The 22,573-nt window shown below is 42.3% G+C and overlaps 1 protein-coding gene and 1 long non-coding RNA gene across 9 annotated transcripts in view; one reads left to right on the forward strand and one right to left on the reverse strand.

Annotated features, from left to right (window-relative positions):
- The window catches only part of pde10a (phosphodiesterase 10A), a 54,591-nt gene that overhangs the window by 15,735 nt on the left and 16,283 nt on the right, over positions 1-22,573 (forward strand). For 2 of the 8 annotated variants that reach the window (XM_052079595.1, XM_052079594.1), the window contains one exon: positions 13,940-14,071. In XM_052079595.1, coding sequence (XP_051935555.1) covers positions 13,940-14,071 — 132 coding nt within the window. Of the gene's footprint in view, positions 1-2,177; positions 2,602-9,926; positions 10,030-13,939; positions 14,072-19,651; positions 20,047-22,573 lie in introns of those variants that run through there. The other 6 variants (XM_052079596.1, XM_052079599.1, XM_052079597.1 and 3 more) reach the window with 6 other exon arrangements.
- LOC127610010 (uncharacterized) lies at positions 5,987-9,853 on the reverse strand. The gene is made up of 3 exons (XR_007964714.1): positions 9,638-9,853; positions 7,181-7,485; positions 5,987-7,070 (listed from the first exon to the last, which is right to left on the reverse strand). It is a non-coding gene; the product is annotated as an uncharacterized LOC127610010 (long non-coding RNA).

Below are 22,573 nucleotides of genomic sequence, written 5' to 3' on the forward strand. Positions count from 1 at the left end.
AACATGGTTCGGGTAGCAGCTAACCCCCAAGGACCACATGAATAGCGGGACTGTTCTCAAAGTGTGATTTCCTGGGAATGTAGCAGAAGTGATTGTTTCAAAAGGTGAACACTTCCAGAACTTTTTTGAAAGAGTTGCGTATTAATATTTACTGTAGCTCAACTCACCCCTACTTATAGAGCACTTTAAAAACAACAATCACTGCATCTGTTTTTTACCTCGTTAAATCATGAATATGATTAGTGTCTTCCCATAATTTGAGCAAATTGGTTATTTTAGAAGTGTGTATCAAGCTGGCAGCTCTTCGCATTAATCACCAACAAAGAAGTAGCTCTCAGTTTCATAAAGTTTGTTGACACCTGGTTGTTTAAGCGCAGAGGTCATTCCATGATACCCATCCCTAATATTTGAATGATGAGATACTACGATTGATGGCTATAATATTATTAAACTGAATTGTGCAGTCAGGTCTGGGGGAATTTCCTTGTGCCAATACAACACAGTAATGGACAGTGCAATGGCTTTGGCTCTTCAGTGAAGCTGTGACACACAAACAAATGTTATCCACGTCACACAAGAGAGCTTTACGGAATCTCTTAGTCGATAAGAGACAAATAAGACCTTGGTATATTGAATATTTAGACTAATGCGCCACACACTCTCATGCCATCCTCCAAATGTCTCACACAGCCAAAAGCTGAATTTACACTGCAGGTCATGCCCAGCTCCAATTTAGTACCATAGTGTTCAGCTGACCTAGACTGATGCTGCCCTCTTGGTTTAGATGAGTGTAAACTCGGCAATACTCTGCTAGTTGCCATTATTTTTCTTAATTAATGTTCAATGCACCTAATTATTGCCTTGCGATTGGCTGGCAACTGGTTCAGGGTGTCCCCTGCCTACTGCCCGAAGACGGCTGGATTAAGCGGTTTGGAAAATGGATGGATGGATGCACCTAATTATGTATTATGTTTAAACCACAGATGTCAAATTCAGAGCCCGGAGGCCAGATTTGGCCCTCTGCATCATTTTATGGGGGCCATCCCTCCATCCATCCGATTTCTATTCTGCTTTTCCTCATGAAGGTAGCGAGCATGCTGGAGCCTGTCCCAGCCGTCTTCTTTAGAGTCTTCAGTTAACCTAATGTGCATGTTTTTGACGTGCTGATGTACGGCATGAACATGAAAACTTCACACAGGATAGCCCCCTTGTCAAGATTCAAACGCAGACCTTCTCTGCCTTCTCGGCTTCTCGGCAGACGTGCTCGCCACTAGTGACAAGCGATGCATATGCCCAATAATTTGGTGGCCTTATTTAATTACAGCAAGGAAGGTTCGACACTGGGCCGAAAAAGGGGGTGGGGGTGATGCTGTCAAAAATCTGTGTAGCTGCAGATAAGACGCTCCAGCATTTTATTTGATATATACAATAATATACCTTCATCTTCTTCTTCCGTACCGCTTGATCCTCACTAGGGTCACGGGGGGTGCTGGAGCCTATCCCAGCTGTCTCCGGGCAGTAGGCGGGGGACACCCTGAATCGGTTGCCAGCCAATCGCAGGGCACACATAGACGAACAACCACCCACGCTCACACTCACACCGAGGGACAATTTAGAGTGTTCAATCAGCCTGCCACGCATGTTTTTGGAATGTGGGAGGAAACCGGAGCACCCGGAGAAACCCCACGCAGGCCCGGGGAGAACATGCAAACTCCACACAGGGAGGCCGGAGCTGGAATCGAACCCGGTACCTCTGCACTGTGAAGCCGACGTGCCAACCACTGGACTACCGGGCCGCCCTACAATAATATAATATATATATATATATACAATATAAATATAATTACAAATTATGTTCTTAGCCCCCCCCCCCCCCCCCCCCTCCTATCTCCATGTCTCAGTCAAGCCCTCCTTTTGGAGATAAAGAATCCTGGAGCCGTACCGAGTTATAGTCATCTCAACCAGCAATATTGCACCATAGAGTTTCATTACAGCTAATCCTAATCCTCTGGATTTATTTAGTGTACCTATTGTCGCGGTCAGTGAGCTACTAAAGAGTGCCCTTGGGGGAAGCAATGAAAGGCGCATCTGTTTTATTTTATTGTGAAACCAAATCATCGGAAAACGTTTGCTTTTGGCTGACTTGACAACGCGCTCTTTCTCTCTTCCCCTCTCCGCGAGCTCGGGTGTGTTTGAGCGGCGATGCGTGCGTGTGCGCGTATTTGACTGCGCTCGCTTCCTCCGCCGTCACCCGTGCTTTGCCCAGTCTTCTGCTGCACATCCGCGGCGGAGCTTGACGCCGAGGAGGCGGACAGACAGGAGTTACACCTCGGCCAGCGGTGCCTGGTGGAGGTGCGGTGGTGGCAGTGGTCGGGGGCCAGCGCACGACCCTCCTCGCACTTCCTAAAATTGAGGACTCATCTTGTCCTGGAATAGTTTTTTTCTTTTTTAAGTTATAATATTTTTTTCTTGCTTGTTGTTGGGTTCAGCGCACTTTTCTCCGCGGCTCATCTCTCAGTTTATGCTCACTATCCGAAATGGAAGATGGTCCGTCTTCGACAAGCTGTTTCAGAAGGTTAACGGACTGCTTCCTGGGTGCAAGTAGGTACACTTATTTTTTTAAGACATAGCAAATTATAAAGATGATATCCAAGACTTGGAGCGGAGAGCGCGCGGCAGCAATTCCGTGCGGAGGTTTCGACATTTTGGCGTCTTGTCTCCTCATGTGAGGCCACTTAAGTTTATGAATGACACATTGATGGCTCCTCCACGGGTGTGGAGCTGGAAGCAACACGATTTGCTGCTTGTATTGCGCGTGCGGTCCGGTTTAATAAAACATGCAGCGTGTTGGTCGCGAGTCATGCCGAGGACCGTAAAAATAACCAAACAGCATAATAAACAAAAAATGCGAAATAACTTGTTATTCCCGTTAAAATATTAGAGTTGCAGTCCGTTTATAGAAATGCGTTAATTACCACATTTCATATAATGTATTGTAAGAAATGTTGCAAATCAATTCACGACCCCCAAGGGAACCTAAGCAAAATAAAATTTGGGGGCCAAAGCAATAATAATTATTAAGCATTCATACATCTACCGTAAGGTTATTGCAGAAGTGTTACACTACCAAAGCGAATTGGGATTGATTTACACAACATTGCAAATGTTAAAGCACCAAATGGGACAGTGAATAAGGAACAACTAAAAGAAACATAAAGACTCCTGTATATGCATTTACAGTAGTGTAAGTCTATCATCTGGTTTATTATTTTAATTTTTTTTAAACTGCAACAAGCGACGATATTCTTCAGTGCGAGCACAACAATAAAGGCGAGCAAAAGGTGAAATCCCTTACATGTATGAAATACCCAAAATACAAAAGGAAAAAAAAAGTCATGAAATGTCAATAAAATAACTAAATAATTACGTAACCGAAAAAAGGTACAAAGTAGGGGACAGAAAGGAGACAAAAATGCTTTAAAAAAAGAAAAATAACAAAAAATATACAAAAGCTTTGTTTGTAAAAAAAAAAAAACATTTCAAATGAAGAAAGTATACTTTGATCCAACCATTTTAACATTCTTAACATTTTTTAATCCCTCAATACTCTTAACTGTGGATGATTCTTGAGTGGGCACTGAGGCCAATAATCAGGTGCTTCGTTCTTGTATAAAGTCGTATAACCTTTTATATGGGATTACCAAATAAAGTAACTATGAATATATTCTCAAACTACCCCAAAATGTAACATGAAAACTGTTCCTTTGTAAAATTAATGTCACATGGTTATTATCTTGTCGATCTCTTTTACGTCTCTGAAAAGTCACCAGTGCCCCCCACCCCCCCAGATACACTCGCATCTCCTCGTAGAGATTCTCGGACTGAAGTACACTGTGTTGATCTCCTCCTATGTGTCTGCTGCAAGGATAACATTGTGTTTGATAGCATTTGCGATTAACTTGCACACATTCTAGCACGTCACATGAGATATTCAGAGAGTCGGGTTACCTTTAGGGAATGTGCATTTCTTAGAATGTCACTGATGGCAAAGCACACAAACTAAAACATGCTGTTTGGGTATTAATTTCACTTTTTTTTCACAATGGCTTATTTTATTTTATCACGTGATCAGGTGTTCGATCGTTGTACTCTAATCAGTGTCGAAGTTCTTTTGGTAGAGATATATTTTTGTTTCCAAATGTTTTGCACAATGTCTTCTGAAAAGAGCTTTGAAAAAGACAATAGCAAATTAAGAAAATACACCTTCTTCCACACAGGCCATGACAAGAAAACCTTCTTTTAGTTTTTATTTCTGTTCTGTAATGCCTGCCTTGTAATGATTTTCGACTGGTCAGATCCCAAAGCAGGCAGAGCATTGAGGAAACCAAAAGGTTTCGACAGATGGGCAGATTTGGTATGTTCATACATAAACAAAAATAAATAAATAAACCCTGTAACGCAAGGCTCAGGAGAAGATTACAAAACTAAAAAGTGACCACGTCCCCCTCACAGTGCAGAGGTGGCAGGTCCGAATAGGGCACTGGCCTTCCTGCGTGGAGTTTCCGTGTCGCCTGCTTGGCTTTTCTTTGGGTACTCCAGTTTCCTACCACATTCCCAAAACATGCACGGTGGGTTAATTGTGATTAGGAGTGATTGTGAATGTGAATGGGTGTCTGTCTATGTGTGCTCTGCGATTAGCTGGCAATCAGTTCAGGATGTACCCTGCCTATACTGCCCAAATTCGGCTGGGATAGGCTCCAGCACATCTGTGACCCTGGTTGGATGAGAATTTTTTTTCTTCTTACCATATTTTTTTTAAACTCTGTAACATTATAGCATTGTTAGAACAACAGATTTAATTGTGACGTGAGTCTTACTATACACAAAGACATGGCATTGGGTTCTTCATGTGACAGGCCTGTATGCACAGGTGGGCTGCATTATCTGTGGTTTGTTTTGCAGCAACTGATGATATGTTTTCCATTGTTTGTCCCCCTCTGAAATGGGACTTGATGCAAGAGTGGGCAGCTAATGCAGACTCGTGGTATGTTGACGTCACCGCTTGCACATCTCATTGTAAATCGGGTAACCCTAACACACAGTTACAGTAGTTCCAGCTGTTTGTAGTGGCGTGTGTGACCGCATTGTTGGCCCGCAGTGTTCGTTTAAGGTCAACCCTAATGTGATCTCTCGTGCATGTTTTTCAACCCAATTGGCTTTTCAAAATATTGCCTACCTGGATGAAGAACGCTGCTGTCAGGCAGCAAGTCCTCATTCTGGACATTCATGACCTGACTGCATTGCAGCTCGCTTTCACCAACATTTTCCCTGGCACTTATAAAGCTGTAAACATATCAAATCTTGAGTGAACTTGTCACTTGTCTCACATACGACTGTATATGTGGTCCCCACTAATTTACACTGCTGGCAGAGTATCAACTTTATGTCATTAATTGGGGACTAAATGGATCAGCGCCAGCTGACTTTTTTTTTCACCTATGAGGAGCATTCCCACATGCCGATGGGGCTTGGAGTTGAAGCGCCAATTGCAAAGAGCTACAATCATTGAATGTTTGTGACAATTTTTTTTTTTTTTTGGTATTTGATGCCCTTGTGCGCATTGCGCTGCCTGGCAACCTGCTCAACTCGCAATCCGCACCATCTCCGAAGCGTTCAGTTATGTGCACGGTATTCTCATTTAATTGCTTTCATTGGATTTATTCACACAAAAACAAATTTCCACATTATGCAAGCTGGCTGTGTCAAAAGCCGAGATGGGAGAATTTCTCCCGTACTGCAGAAACGCATTGTCAAACACATTAAGAACACATCAAACACAGGCTCTTTAAATGCTAGAACAAACACAATCCGTAGTGCTTTGCACTCGCTGCTTTGCAATATGAAATATTTTCATACTTTACATAATGAGACTTTTATGCTACATTCTAAAGAGAACTTATTTCCTGTCTTGAAGTCATAATCATCGTGTTCATATTTTCTTTTTCATACTGTACTGTATTTCAATATGATAATAATTATTTGTGCATTGGGATGAGAATATTCTAAAAATTCATAATTGCTCACTCACTGACAATTTTTTAGAAATTAGCAGATGACAAAACATTTACAGTTGGTTGTATAGTTTCAAGCCTGATTGGGTGCATAGAAACCTCTGGAAAATTGGAAAGTTATTTGTATGCAGTCAGGTCAGTTTCGAGTACTATTTGCCCACAACAAAGTATGTAGTTATGGTACCCTTGAACTTTAAAATGCTTTTCATGGTATAATAAGTATAACAGCATCTTTCTCATCCCAACAGTCTCCCCCCTAGTATCAACTACACTGTGGTGTGGTGTCTTTGAATACTGTATCGTTAGTCCAGGTCCAGGTGCAGGTCTCATGTTATTTTAGCATCACCATCAGGACCAACAATGTTTTTTAAAGTCTTAATAAGTGCACTGATGTTGCAGAGCATATAATGTTCATTTTAAGCCATGACATTACAAGAAGAGTTTGTCAGCACGCCCATTTATTGCCCCCTTGTTGCAATATGAAAGTATTTAAAAATGCTGTTAGGGTTTTGTTTATATTGTTAGGGGGAGCCCTTGAGCAAGACTTTTTTCTCTTGCTTTAAATACATGAAGTTCAAGCCAAAAAAAATAAGCCTGCGATCCAGTTTGAAACCTTTATGTCAAAATCTGCGGAGCACTGGTTCAACGCCAGGGCACAGTGCACGATGTTAGTGACAAAACAGATGACATTCTCCTCAAGGCATCCTCCATCCATTGACCCCTTTGTCAGCTGGTCAAAGTCTCGGTATCCGAGGGGATGGGAAAAGGCCACAGACGGATAGATTCCCTTCCAACTTGTCCTCATGTTGGAGCTCATCGAAAAACGTGATACAGGAGAAGACACAGGATCTGAGTTCTGTGGTTCCCATTAGCAACTTCCCATCAGTTCGACATCAGTCCAGATGTGCGGTGACGAACGCGACCCCATCGTGTACGGGGCTCTGGGAAGCGGCGGAGGTGGTGGAAGGGGAATGTGGTGTCGCAGCATTTACATTAAACCTGTGGTTTGGACAAAATACTGACTCTGAGGCACAATGATTGGTACCATCCTCAAAATTCTCATCAATTGAAGCGAGTTGATGTGAAATTATGATGGGTCACAGTCACACTCACTTTCATGCAGCTGGCGCAGGCTCAATTGTAGCTCAATGCCACGTTCGTAATCGCCTGCGGTTGACAGGCGATCACTTCAGGATGGAGTTGGCTGTCAGCTGGGTTTGACTCAACCTTTCTTATAACTCCAAACAGGATGAGCTGTATAGAACATGGATGGACTGCAGTTCAATCACAGAGTTAGCTGATGTTCCTCTTGATACTGTTTATGTCTGTCATTTCTCACTACTTGCCTGTGAGCACATGCCAAGATGTCTTATCCCAGTTTGCCATTTATAGCACCATCCCTTGATGTGTATACCTGGGCCAAGGAAGTGGAAATAATGCAAATTACATTTCCATTGAGATCCTCAGGTCTCTCTCTCTCTTTCTCTCCATGTTTTCCACCACATGTGGTTTTCGAATGGGGCTCACAATTATTCACAATATAATATTGTCGCGACTATGAATTATAGTTGCCGATTAAAAAAAAAAAGATATCCTTTGTCAACTAAATTAATATTAAAATAGTGTTCAACAAACTGATTTACCAGTATTTCTATTTAAAAAAATGTTTTTAATGTGCTGAAAGTGTCTAAACTTTCATGTGCCAGTGTCACATTGAGCAAACTCATGGAAGCGTTGTCATTGTGGAGGATTTTGGCTTTATCAGCTTTTCTTCTTTAAACAAGAAACTAGTTGGGAATATATCAATCGTACCTCTGCTGGTTGCAGCCAAGTAGTGCTTTAAATAAACAATTACAACTAATCACTGATCAGTTCCACACAATTATGCATGTTTTTGGAATGTGGGAAGAAAGCGGAGTACCCGGACAAAACCCACACAAGCACGGGGGGAACATGCAAACTCCACACAGGGAGGCCGGAGCTGGAATCGAACCCAGTACCTCTGCACTGTGAAGCCGACGTGCTAACCACTGGACTACCGGGCCACCTCCTGTGTATATATCATTTATTTATTTATTTATTTTCGGTGTGTAGCAAACTTGATATTTGGTTGACTCTCTCATTGATTACAAGATATGAGACAAACAACATTTTGTCTCACCCCTAATCAAAAAGCATGATGTTTATCTACTAAATCTGACACCATTGAACGGCCTCATATTGATTGATCAGTGTAGGTTAGAACACACTCTGCAAAGGAGTACAAGAAGAATGTGCGTGCAGTCACCTGTATATGCTCACACACTCACCTCGTGGCTTGATGAATATATGAGGTGAAATGTGGGAAAGAAATCAAGGCCTGTCCATCGTCACTTTTGGTGCCCACTGAATGTCAGTGTCGGCTGCTGTGCTACGCCCTTTTTAGAGAGTAGATAAGATAAGACCCACATATGTTCTTCAAACCTCCTGGCAAGGGAGTCCCAGGCGGAGCTGCTGACGCACGCACCCTGCATCCAACCCGCCACTCCCCACCCCTCACACATCCGCTCCCTTCCTGCCTCAGACGCTTGTCATGAAAAGTGAAAAGTAGTACCCTGGCAGCTTGCCCTTGACTCTGTGCCAGGCAGTGTAAGCTTCAATAGAAGTGGTCCTTTCCCCTTCTTCGCTCATTTTTCATGAATGTGTAGCAGAGAATAAACATGCTGCCCACTAAAGATCAGCTAGACTTGTGACCTTACCACTTGACATCATCTGACTGGAGCACTAAAGGCACAAGCTCACTTAACATTTCTCCTGCACAGCTCACGAAGGTCATGTCCACATCACCTCCACTCATATTTTGAAAAGAACAAACAAAAAACATTTACTTGTTAGCTACAAACAACATTTAGTGATTACCAATGTACAGGAAACTAATAATTGGATAAAACCGCTGTTAGAATTCCCTCACACTTATTTTGAAGGTGCCATTATTTACAAGCAGGTTTGTTTCACCATCTGCACATCTACACCACATTCATAGCAGCTGTCTTCATCCCTTTAAACGATAGTCATGTCTCAGCCTTGACGCTTTGCCAGCTTGGTTTGTGATTGAAATTTCCTTCCTTTATTCAAATGAATCGAGCAGCCTTGCCACAGAAATAAAAAAAACACCGAAAGTCAAATATGTTGCTCAAGAGAAGAGAACATTCTCATGCAACCCCAATCATTGTTCGACACAAAGGCTGTGGCTAGAGAAATAAGGCCTTGCTTCATAGCACTTTCTTGTTTTCAGCAATTCTCTAAAGGAGCCTCATATAAAAGAAATGCGGCGTCAAATAGACTCTGGGGCTTTTTCTTCTTGTGTGAAAGTGTAACAGGTCAGATGTCATCAAGCAGTTCGAGATTTTCCAGTCCTGATTGAGAAAACGGGCGGAAATAAATCAGAAGGATGTTGTATTTATTCAGAAATGACTTTGCTCTTAGGTGGCTTGATGTCAGTCCATTTTAAAATCACTATAGATCAGAAAGCCTGCAAAATACGTATTCCCAACAGCAATTTACTTCCATATAAAGTCAGCCCTTACCTCATTGAATAAAAAGCCTTTAGACTGGGATTGTAGTTTCCAAAAATCCATTGTTTTGCTCAAATTCTGCACACATTGTTCACCCAAAACATGGTATAACCAAATCTTGTTGATTGACTGTGAGACTTTGCATGGTTAATTTTGAAATGATCAGAGCAGCGATCCAGACAGACTGTGACTCGTTTGGCCTTCCCTTTCCCATTGTCAGGGTGTGGTGTGTTGTCGTCCAGATAAGTATTACATAACAATACCTCACTGCATGAACTCAGGCTTCGGTTTTTACACAGGAAGCACAAGTCTGAGTCAGGCAACACGTCTCTGCCAAATGGGCTCAACTCATCCGTGAACATGCAGCGCAACAAGCTGCTGACCGCCAATGCATGACTCCAAAGGTACTGTTATCCAGTCAATAGACTTCGTAACTTAGTTATTGTTTTTAGTCCATATTATAGTCATTATCAGAGTAATACTTCAAACATCAGGAAATTATCTAATAAGGATTCAATTGCGAACAGTTTGATATTGTGATAAAACATCCCTTGACAAGAACGTGACCAGGGTGGCACTATTTGTTATTGATAAAAAGCCACACGCTTGCAATGTCCTTCCTTTATTTCTATCCATTTTAGTCCTTCTCTTCTTGGCAATCTGAAAGTTGTTGATTGTCGCAATACAATCCAATTTTGAAAAGAAGCGTGCCAGTCAAACAATTCCCCTCACTTAATTGCTTTGACTGGCTACGACATGTTAAGCGTTCAGTGTAGGCATGGTTGAGGATGTCACAATCCGAGCAAGGCTGTTTGTTTGTGCTGCTCGAGATAATTAGTGTTGATATCCCGCACTGCTGTTATGACTTACATATACTCAGTGGTGGGCACGTCAGTGATGGATATATATATAAATGGTTATACATATACTCTGTGTGTGTGTGTGTGTGTGTGTGTGTGTATGTGTGTATATATATATATATATATATATATATATATATATATATATATATATATATATATATATATTACTGCTGCTCCTGCTGCTTCTCATCCCTAAAAGGCCCCTCATCTATTTTTCTTCGGGTCCACGTCAGTCGTCGGACAACCAAGAATCTCTTGCGACAGCGCTTATTCTGTCAGTTACCATCAGTCGGCAATCCGCCAGCAAAAATGGGAGTCCGTCCGTGACGAACTAACGAAACGTCTGTCAGTACTAACGAGCAAGTGGAAATTCCCATTTCTGCATGTACTGTACTGAAGAAAAATATCAACGCAACCATTGGGTTTGTGTTCCCATTTTACATGAGCTGAACTCAAAGGTTGAAGAAGTTTTCTATGGATACAAAATCTGTGACGCAGCGATTGGCAAGCTGACCACCTGAGTTGTTGCCCATGAATGTTAATACCTCTACCATAAGCCATCTCCAAAAGGCATTTCAGATCATTTGGCAACAGATCCAACCGCCCTCTCAACCACAGGCCACGTGTAACCAGTTCACCAACCTCCAACTGTCCATGACCTCCATGTATCCAGCATCTTACATTCCCAGGATCATCTGAGAACAACCACCTGGACAGCTGCTGTTTTCACAAAACCTAAGGAGCTCTGCTTAAACAGTCATAAACTTTCTCGGGCAACCTCATCTGCATGATTGGGGTCTCGACCTGACTGCAGTTCGTTGGCTTAACCGACTTGAGTGGCAAAATGATCTCGTTTTTATGGCGTCCTCGGAAATTTGTTCTGTTCATGGATGAATCCCCATATTTTACTCTACATTGCGGTTGACAGCGGTTGACACCCCATTGACGTGTATGGCATCAATGGGGCGAGCAGTTAGTTGACGTCAACGTTGTGGACAGAGTTGCCCTTCGTGGCGGTGAGGTTAATAAATTTGAAAATGCACACAGATACAATAATGAGATCCTGAGGTCTCAGGTTGCAAGGATCTGTACACATTTCCTGTAAGCTAAAAACATGCCAGTTCTTGCAGAGCCAGCATACTCATCAGACTTGCCAGCTATTGAGCATACTTGAGAACCTCTGGATCGGCCTATACGACGTGGCGTGCAGTTCCTGACAATTTGCTGCAACTTCGCACAGCCGGTGAAGAGGCCTGGGCCAACATTCCCCAGGCCGCAATTAACAACCTGATCAACTCCGTGCAAAGGAGATGTGGCAATGCAGGAGGCAAATGGGGGGTCACCAAATATGTTAAGAAATGAAGGAGGGTATCTCAATAGCTGGTTGAAAAAGCTGCTGCTGACTTGCTCATCTGCATTCAGGTCCCAAGTATATGACTTTTTTGTTTCACTAATATAACCGGTATGGTGTAGTGAATTTATTCACTGAATATTGAGATGCAAAATATAGAAGATGAGCAGAGAAAAGACAGGAAGCAAATAATAAACACTGCGTTTTGGTCATCAGTGGTCTTAACAGTATTCTCAATGATTGTTTTCCTCCTTTACAGCATTTTCTTTTTTCATAGCCAGATTTGGCTTTTTGCTCATGTTGAAACAATTAAAGCACATCAGTTTGCCATCACACTGCCTGACCTGCTTACCCCCCGGCCCCGGATCTTTCTTGTTGATTTTTAGAGAAGTGAAAGTATGTGCTCGTCACCTCGTTTACATGCCCGTCACTAAATTCTTGTGTAAATAAAATGTTTCGTTCATGTGCACATCCATCACTGCTGCAAAATTTGCACACATTCACCGTCATCTTCATTATCATCACTGCACAACTTCTTCTTTCAAATTGAACTGTAATTATTGAGACTTTTATTTCAGAATTAAAAAGAAGAGTTTACGTTTAATAATTCACATAACTTTAGATAACTTTTATATAATAGTATTTTGTAATTAGGCATGCGTACCTTGCCTGTTGGGTTAATTTCAATGTGCAAATCAAATGGTCAATTTGCAAATACAACTCTCTCTCTCTCTATCTATATATATACAGGTGTGTGTGTGTGTGTGTGTGTGTGTGTGTGTGTGTGTGTGTGTGTGTGTGTATACATACACATACATTTACGTGTGTGTGTGTGTGTGTGTGTACAGTAAGTGCTACTTATGACAGTAAACACTTCCTTGTGTTCCAAACGGCACAAAAGTTTGAGCAATGCCGTGCTCTGGTTTCTGCCGACAGCAGCTCTCTTCGACCCTCCCCCAGCCCCTTAAGTTGCTTTGATTTATTAAGCCATATTCCGCCGATTTGCGTCAGAGCTGGCCAGGAGTTTCACGAGGCCTTGCACTTCTGAAGCCCGGTGTCTCGTGTCTGGACAGTGTCAGACTGCAGAGCAGCATCCTGCACCCCCCAAATCCTCCTTACCTCTACCTTCCATTTCCTTATTTGCCTGCAAATAAAAGTTCTGTAAGACCTTGAAACACACACACGCACATGTAGGTTTGTATCTGTGTTTGAACTAATATTTAACTCATATTAAAAGACAGGCACTGATCAGTCGTGGTACAGTCACCTGGTTTTGTTCCATGCGGCGTGGGTGTCTATTCCCACTCAGTGATGGTGTGAATGTAGTTTATCTCTATGTGACCTGTGACTGATTGGCAACCAATGTGTGGTGCAGTCGAATCTTTTTCGCAAGTTGGTATTCAAAGATCTGACATGAATTCTTTGTATTAATCAATAGTTCTGCTTTTCTTCCTGTGTTTTAAAATGAGATGAGGCTTTGTCTCACTATTTGCTGTCTTACTTTGTTGAAACCCCTTTTTGGCTTATGGATGGAACCGAAAGTCATTATGTTGGGACTTTTTCTGCCATATTGTATGATTAATTTTCTGTCCTGAACCTGGAGCTCGATCCTTAAAGCCACTGGATAACCTAAATATGTTGGTTTCTCTTTGTGAATGGCAGCGGCGATCAGATGTCGGTCCAGCATTCAAAACAAATTCCCCTCAACAATAATCTGGCGAAAGGCTTTTCCCTGACAGTAAAGACAGTAAACAGCAGCACTTAGCGACCTCTCAAGAACCTAATTGCCTATTAAGCACAATCGAGTCCTCCTTCATTCTGCGGCCTCTGTTGGGGGCTCCCATCCCTTGAGACATTGCTTGACTGTAAACATAGATAAACATTGCCCGCCTGTATGAGTACTTCAGGTGCTCCCATGCTTGCCCAATTGTAACAGCATGTCACATGTTGGCGCACAAAACAATGTCACATACTCCCATATTTTGTTTTCCTTTGAACTTCCCGAATATGTATTTTCCAAATCTTTCTGCATTAGTTAATCATGAAAAAAGGCTGTGCAGTGAGTGAGTTCAAACAGTCTTTTGCTTCTGTGCTTCTCAGGCTTGACAGATGAGAAAGTGAAGGCCTACCTCTCTCTGCACCCGCAGATGCTGGATGACTTTGTGCTGGAGAGCGTGAGCGCCGAGACGTTGGACAGATGGCTGAAAAGGAAGACCAGCAGCAGGCCTGCAGGTACAACCACTAACACACACATTCGTTCAAACATGTACTTTTCGACATCATGATTGGATCTGCTTTAATGTGTTCCTTTGATTAGATTTGTAAATTTCAGCCCACATAATCCCGAATAAATCAACCACAAATAGGGGCTGTCTTGAATTTTCGTGTTTACGTCCATCTTTTGCTTTTTTTTTTTGTCACGGTGGATACATTCCCAAACTACCCACCAGTAACATCCGCCACATAGAGCGACTATGTTTTCACGGTTCCTACTTAAAACACACTCGTTTAAGTATCCCTTCATGCTTGTTCTCATTCTCGCTCAAGAAATGGACGACTATCGTGTAACATCAGTTCGAGGGAACAAAGAAAAGACCTTTGGTCTCACAGTTCTCTAAATAGGAGGTCAAGCTGTTTATTTGTCATTCCCACTTAATGTTTACAATAAAAACTGAGCATGTTGAGCTATTCACGTGATGCGATTACATGCCGAATTTGCTACACTATTCACCCAAGGAAAAAGTGGACAAACAGACAAAATAATCATTGCGGTCTGTGAGCACCGTCCGAGACTTAAGCAGGAGAACAATTGTGAAGAGAACAACTAGTGATTATTTATCAGTGTTTTTTGAGGATCTTTTGCGGTTTTTAATTTATTATTTTCAAAAAATAAACGTGCATCCATTTCTTGTCAGTCATGGCTTCCTGTGAGTATACAAGCTTTGCATTCCATTAAAATGGCCCAGATTTCAGACTAAGTCACTTTAGTGAAAGTAAGTTGAGTTGAGACTGTCATGATATCAGAATTCATATTTTTTGTCTGGTGTTGCGACATGAGATTATGTGAAATGGGCGCCTTGGCTCAATAAATTCTGTGCTAAATAGAGTGCTGCAGTCTTTTTGGTATGTAAGTGGTTGGTGCCCCACCAGTTTTCATGTCATATAAAAATGGCACTGCACTACAATATTTCCCCGCACACATTTTTGAGCCGGCATCTATTGATTATTTTGCTCATTTGCTGTACAGTGCCTCACCTTCACGTATTCTTTAATTGCCATTGTGTGCGATGGACAAAAGAAAGAGAAGGAACGCGCTTGTTTACTGCATGTTGGATGTGTTCGAGCTGGCCATGTTGAGTGTGTACCGCTCCACACTCAGTGAGCTGTTTCCCAGACCAACGGCATCCATCAAGGGCCAACAGTGCTGGCGCACAGCCCAGCCGAGCTGCTGACGTCAGAGGCGTCCTCCAGAGACATGCAGCTTGGCTGAAGGGGGCCCAGGGGAGGGCGGGGGGTGTGGGGGGGGAGGGGCAAGAGTTTGGGTTGTCGGCGGTGGTAGCGATGGCGCTGGCTTTGGGTGTGGAGGAAACTGGAATAGGATGTGTCAGATTTTGTCAGATTTTGAAGCAGCTCTCTTCATACAAATAGAAGGGTGTCCGTTTCTCAAGGCGCTGGTGGTAATCAAACTCTCTGGCACCAAGTATGAATAACTCACTGGAGTCATTCAGCTTGGGTCAATGCAGCGGAATCGTAGCAGAACTGTATCACAGTGCAGTGAGAGAGAAGATGTGAAATAATTTTATGGAGGAGTTTAGCTTGCTTAGTGCAAGTACCAAATACCCTTTATACCTTCTGCCACTTGAATTGTTCAAGAAGGGCCGTCTTACCACCAAGCAGTAGAATGTGTTCGTTTCAGTGCAATATGCATTTTATTGTGCTTTCCTGTATGGTTCCCAAAATATACTGTACATCCCAGACTATTGCACTTCTAAGAACCCTTTTGTTAGGGTCCACTCTGCAGGTAGTTACGCTTATAACAAGGGAGGATACAAAGCCATGATTTCAAATATCTTCAAGCTTGAAATATTTGGTGTGAAGAGAAGAGCAATGTAAGTATAATATTCACAGAAAGATATGCGAATGGTAATTCATGACGAAGCAGAAAGACCTGGTCAAATACTGTATGTTAGTTCAACTTTAGCAAGTGTTGCTGTGTTATACTAATCGGAGATCATATAGTGTTACCTGTTTTATTTTAAACACTCAACCAAAGATATGCAAAGTATATTGCTGACCATTTTTCCTGAAGAAAGGACTTTGAATTGGATCATGTACAAGAGGTGCCATGCATTTGAATAGTCTGTTTGTGATGCGCACCTTCTTGACAGACTGATACAGAGTCTGCATCACAGCAGCCCCACGGACCCGCCTATCAATCTCGCACTCCATCCTTCACTCACTCGTGAACAAGATCACAAGATACAGTACTTGAACTCCTCGACTTGCGACAGAATCTCATCCCCGACCTGAAGAGGTCACTCCACCCTTTTCTGACTGAGGACCACGGTCTCAGATTTAGAGGTGCTGATTTTCATCTTAACCATTTTTCTCTCGGCTGCAAATCACTCCAATGAGTTAGCATTATTAGCGTTTCCTCAATGGGTTGTTATGCAACGGTCTCCCATTTCTTGACATAGATTTTTGAGTTTGTGTTGAAGTTGACAAAATCTTTCTGGCTGCAGGATTTGGGTTGTAGAGGGCAGACGGGGTTATGTTCCATGATGCGCACCACATTTACAGATGTTTGGGTTTTGTAGCCTCAGTTACTCAGTGCAACCTTGGAGCATACTGTGCTTGTTCCTGATGTTCGGATCTAACTCGGTAAAATTTCAGATCCAGAGCTGGAGTCTGGTTTCTTCCTAAAATGAGAAAGTTTCTTCTTGACTTGGGTCATTCTAATGGGACATGATGTCCATAGAGATTGTGGTGTTCAACCTTTATGGCTTCTGCACTTTGCTTGTAACTTCCTGCCTGATGTTGGGAGGGGCAATTGCAACAAGGACATGGTGATTGTGTGAGTGATCAGTTTCCAGTGACAAATCTACGAGGTTATGCCCCCCCTCCCCATTTCATCTCCCTTATTTGAACCGCTTGGACACAAATATCCGAGTAACATTTGTAAAAAAAGTGGTACAACACTGTGTTCCAACGCGTCTGAAAATACACTGAATGTACAGATTGTTATTAGACATCCTCTTATTATTCTCTTTACGCATTTTACGCAGAGCAGCCTTTTCCATTTAGAGGTTCATTTGTCTATTTTAGTGACATTCGGCAGGCCCCGTCATCATGTGATCAGCTCTGAGTTTACTGCTTCCCGGAAGCAGTCCCTGCAGCATGTTCCGTTCTTTATTGTCATGTGATTGACACCATTGGATTACATCAGACTTACCCACAATTGTGTGTGTGTGAGTGTGTATGAGCGAGAGAGAAAGAAAAAAAGAGAGAGAGAGAGAAAATTAAAAATATAGATGTATGTAGAGATGTAATTCTGGGCAGGCTGTCCACAAAGTGTGTTTTTGGTAAATTTTGACCATCCTTCCAGAAGCGCATTTGTGAGGTCATGCACTAATATGGAACGAGAAGGCTTGGCTCTCAGTCTCCACTCTAATTCATTCTAAAGGTGCTCTCTCGGGTTGAGGTCAAGAAGCACTCACCTTACCAAGAGATTTTGGATGCTCTCAAATTTGTGGGAACAGTTTGGACCTGGCACCTTCCTCGTCCAGCACGACTGTGCACCGTGCACAAAATAAGTTTCATAAAATGTATATTCGGGATGCATATCTCTCCAATAAAAGACGATTTGATACGTATCCCAATGTTTAATATTAAAGTGGAACATTTTGACCCGGTTTGATTCGATGCACTCCCATCTATTCAATGAAAAATAATTTTCTGATTCAAATCGCTTTTCTTTACTCCCCTAATAGGCATTCATAATCACTTGTAAGGGAGTGTCAATTATTCACATATATTTGCTATTTTTGGTTGCGCTCGGTCCCTATCCCCAGCGGTGAGCAGGCATCCGCTGTAGTTCATTTAACTGTGGTAATCCAGATCAGGAGGGCTATCCATCCCTATACTGCTTTGAAGAAGAATGTGTATTCTGTTTCAGATTAGACTGTTTCAACTCACCCTAAAGGGCAAGCGTGTTAAGCAGCTGATTCCTCATTTTAGTTCAGAGTGTGTATGGCAGTGACACGGAGACAAAGATGTGTTTGTGTGGCATGCCCTAATTCCACATACCCCCCACTGGTGGGATAAGAGCTTCGTCTCACCTGCAGGGCTTGCCGCCAGGGAGAGGGAGGGGATGCGGGTGCGCATGCCAGCGCAACACAACAGTCTTTTGGTTCAGCTTCAAATGTTGTAAAAGTGTTGTCTCAAGTATAGCTAAGAAATGACTTGTCATGCTGGATAACCTTGCCAGTGAGATGTGCGGCTCTGTTCGAAACGAAGCCTCAAATGATACACAATTAGAAAATACTTCCGTGAGGCATGGATGTGAGGTGAGTGACAAAGATGTTGTATTTTGCAGAGGAAAAAAAGTGTCATATGTTTATTACATTTCAAAAATAAATAAAATCCTTTTTTGAGCAACTTCAATGCGTTATAAGAAAATAAAACAAACCCGAGGACTGTGATGAACTATCATTTATTTTAATTGTCGAGATATTGTTTGATGAAAGTTTTTGCAGCACCCCCTAATTATTTTAATCTTAATTTTATACACTAAGATTGTCATTGATCAGATCTGCACTAATATTATCAAGAGCTGATAATCTTATATTATATCCTATCTTATATTGTCCAATCTTTTTACATGGCATACTGACATTTTCTGCAGTAGGCTCTATAAACTGAGGCCCAATCCAGTCCAACGGGAATCTTTGATTTTTGAGTGCTTTGAAGAGCTCTTGTTATTTATTTGATGTTGTTTTTACCAACAACAGGTCAGGCTGTTAGAATACTGTCCATCTTCTAAACACCATTAACATAGTCCGCCACGTCAAAAGAATAATTCAGGTGACCATTTTCTGTGAGAAACGCAGTTCTCATCAGTTTCCTTGCGAAAGCTAGCAAACATGTGGATTGAAAGGCCAGTTGAAATCAGACAATGAGATTCCCTATATACCAAATAAAGAAAGACAAATGTGGTGTTTATTGTGAGTTAGTTCAAGATTCACAAATACTGTGTGATGTAAGACCGCAGCAGTTTGTGAATTCAGTCGACATCGATTTGTTCTGGGTGGGACGCTTGCATTTTCCGAAGGCAGAAGTCTGTCATTTCCAACTTGCCAGATTCTCAAAATGCAGCAGATGACATCTTCTAGAGCCAGTATGTCCTCCATAAACTAGGTCAATTGAAGACCACCACGAGGCTGACACATATCGAGCGCTGAGTCAGTCTGGCGGCTCAGTGTCCTGTGGGATATTTTATGTAACCGTGGCAGCGGATCAATAAAGCTCTTGTCAATGATCCTGCAAGTTCCACGCAGCCGACTGAGGGATTGTGGGTAGGTGAACATGTCTCAGTTCAGAGTAGTGTCCACGCACCTTCTCTTTCATGTTACTGTCTCATCAACAGTTGACCAGAGAGCTTTCAAATTTTCTATAGTACTGACTGGCGGTTCTCACTTACAGTTTGATAAAGTCTCTTGCAATTAAATTATTAAATCTATACTTCCTTCTAATTTCTATCCTGTTCAGTGTCACGTTTTACCTGGAGTCCGATAAGGCAGACTACACTGAACTGGTCAATTTCAGGGCACATCTAGAGAAAAGACAACCATTCACACTCACATTCATTTTTAAAGTCATTCAATTTGAAAGTCATTTTCATGAGACAGTAGATGTTGTCTGTTCTAGAACTTTGGAGGAGGGATTTGGCCGAATATTTTCCAAGACTACAGTTCCCCGAGTTTGCTGTTTACTGAAAGCAAAGCCGTTCCCGGAAAATAGGGGTTGCCATTCGGAGAGACTATAGTTCTTGTCACAGTGTTGGGAATGTGGACACTCAGGGCTCTATTTTGGTAGATAGCACATGCGGAAATGCTGGTGTATCCTGATTTTCATGCAGGCGCAGGCCTTGCTGTGCTGAATTGGGAATTAAGATGACCATTCTTGACCAAGCTGAACGTTTTGGCATTGTGAGTGGATGTTTTTCACATGAACTGGCAATTTGGTGGCAGACTACACTATACGTCTTTTAAGTCTGGTGCAGTGGATAGACTGCTGTACGAACGAAATATTGGTGAGAAGGATTTTGAGCTCCCCTATGTACTACTATTACTATTATTATTAATACCACCATGGCGTTTTTAAATCATCCCACTGGCCGACACACAACTATGGAGGGGTTGGTACATGAACAATCTGTGGTAGGGATAGATAAATGAGTTCCGCGGACATATTTAAGTCAGCTCATTCTGCTTTTAATGAGGGTACCTGCGCTTAGCTTATCCGTTGCCACACCAGTCAAGAGTAGTGACAGTGCTCAATGCCCGATGTGAATGTACCACGTTGAAAGAGACTGTTAGGAGCTTCTTTGATTGACGGTGAATGCAGTTGGCTGTGTTCACGCCCACAACAGCGCAAACCACCCTTTCTAAATGCGGCAGCTTGCAGGCGTCTGGGAAATTACCAAGACCAGATCTAACCCGCCTCCGCACAGACTTAATGCACGCGGCGTCAACCTAGTGCCAATCACGAAAATATCACCCATAATCTTGGCTTCACTGTTGAATCCCTTGACACTAGCATGATAGAAGTCATGTAACCTAATACATAATGTGAAGGCGACATGTGGCACTGGATCCAATTTTACATTATACTGCATCCAGACTGTTAGGATTCCTGTCATTCACTTAGCATTGTGTTTCATTCCATTATTATTCAAATGACATTCCGAACGGGGCTCTCCAGTAACAGAACAAAAAAAAGACTCACATATTATGTTGAGTGGTGTTATGGTGCTTTTTCGTCACATATTAGAGCTGTAAACTATTTTGCAACAGGAGGTGGGTGTATAATCGCATCAAGTTGGTCCTTGCCATTAAAAGGTCATTTTAAAAACAAACTGCCTAAAAAAAAGAGGGGTTGTGTTGTGGTCTTTACCCTAAAGGCTTTGCATTCTTTTAGTGCAGCCCCCTGTCCTCCGTTTGACGTCACACATGGCCAGGGGTCCACTCTAAAATAGCTCTCACGGCTAAGTTAGGAAACTAAGAGAGGCATGTTTAAAACAGCAAACAATGTGGCTGGCTGTAATTCTTTCTTCACATGCACAGAGGGTTGTTTCAAAGCTTGCACCAGCTCGAGTCAGCAAGATTTCTTTTCTCCAATGCACCCGAGGCTTTGCATGGTTGGATCACATGAAATGTTATCAAAGAGATCGGAGCAGTTTCTGCTCTTGTCCTCTGTTGACTCATGTGCACCCGAGACTGCTCAAACTGCGTGAGTGATTTTATTTTCATCTCAACTAGCACTCCCAGTGTATAAATCCAGTAGCTGTTGTCATTGGCTATCATCAAAACTTGTCAATTTCTACATCCAAGGTCAATTTCCATCTGTTTACTGTCTTCCCAAAGGCCTCAAATCCCTCCAGGAATTTGCTCTTGAGGTCTCCGAATTTTGTACTTGTCAAGTAAATTGATTTCTCTCTAGATTTTACTTTTAATAGAATCATAATTGAAACAAATGTGTCCCTGAGTACAGGAAGAGGAAATATAAATCAACAATTTATGTGCAATATGTAGTCCTTCTTTTAATTTATTCAATCGCTTGTAGTCTCGCAAACAAATTCACCCAGCCTTCAAATGCCGGTTTCCTGTTGAGCCTCCTCTTTTGCCGCGGGAAAAAATGGATATAGACATTTTTACAAGGTATCAACTCACATCTCTTTCGACTCCAAGTGATTTTCCCGTTTCGCCTTGCTGCGGGTTGTGACACTACTGGGTGTGGTCAGTGGAACGCTATACTGTTCGAGTCCTTTGGTGAAGTGACATGTTGAGGTTACTCAGATTAAATGTTTGCAGACATGACTTGAAGTGTCAAGGAAAGTCCACCTGACATACCAACAATACTAGCGTATGCCTGCGATTGGCTGTCCACCAGTTCAGGGTGTCCCCCGCCTACTGCCTGAAGACAGCTGGGATAGGTTCCAGCACTCCCCGCGACCCTTGTGAGGATAAGGCGGATTGGAAAATGGATGTATGTCCTAGCGTACGCATTTCCACTTCAAGGCAATTAGACTTATTTGTGGATTAAGACTTGACCTTGTATCCAAAATGGTTCTTCAATTCATATTCCTCAGATCTAATTTTCTGGAGTGGTTGCCAACTACAAGGTGGTCACATGTGAGTCATTTGTTCCTAAAATGTGTCTGACCAGTGGTTGGCTTACATAACGAAGCGGTTACTAAAAGGTGCTGCTGTAAAGTGCCACTTGACTGTGACATTGATTGTAAAATTAGATCTCATTCATCATTGCTAATTACCATTGGATTCATGTTGAGGGTAACACCTATTACACACATCTTTTTCTCAGTGGTGGGGAAAGTGCTTCAATGTGTGTGTCCCCATAATCATTCAGCACAATCGAAATAACCTAGAGAACCCTTGCTAAGCGCGCTTTCCCAGATTAGCTGATAGCTACAGTACATCCTCTGATACTTCTTCT

This window comes from Hippocampus zosterae, chromosome 11 (assembly GCF_025434085.1).
Source record: "Hippocampus zosterae strain Florida chromosome 11, ASM2543408v3, whole genome shotgun sequence".
Classification (NCBI taxonomy): Eukaryota; Metazoa; Chordata; class Actinopteri; order Syngnathiformes; family Syngnathidae; genus Hippocampus; species Hippocampus zosterae.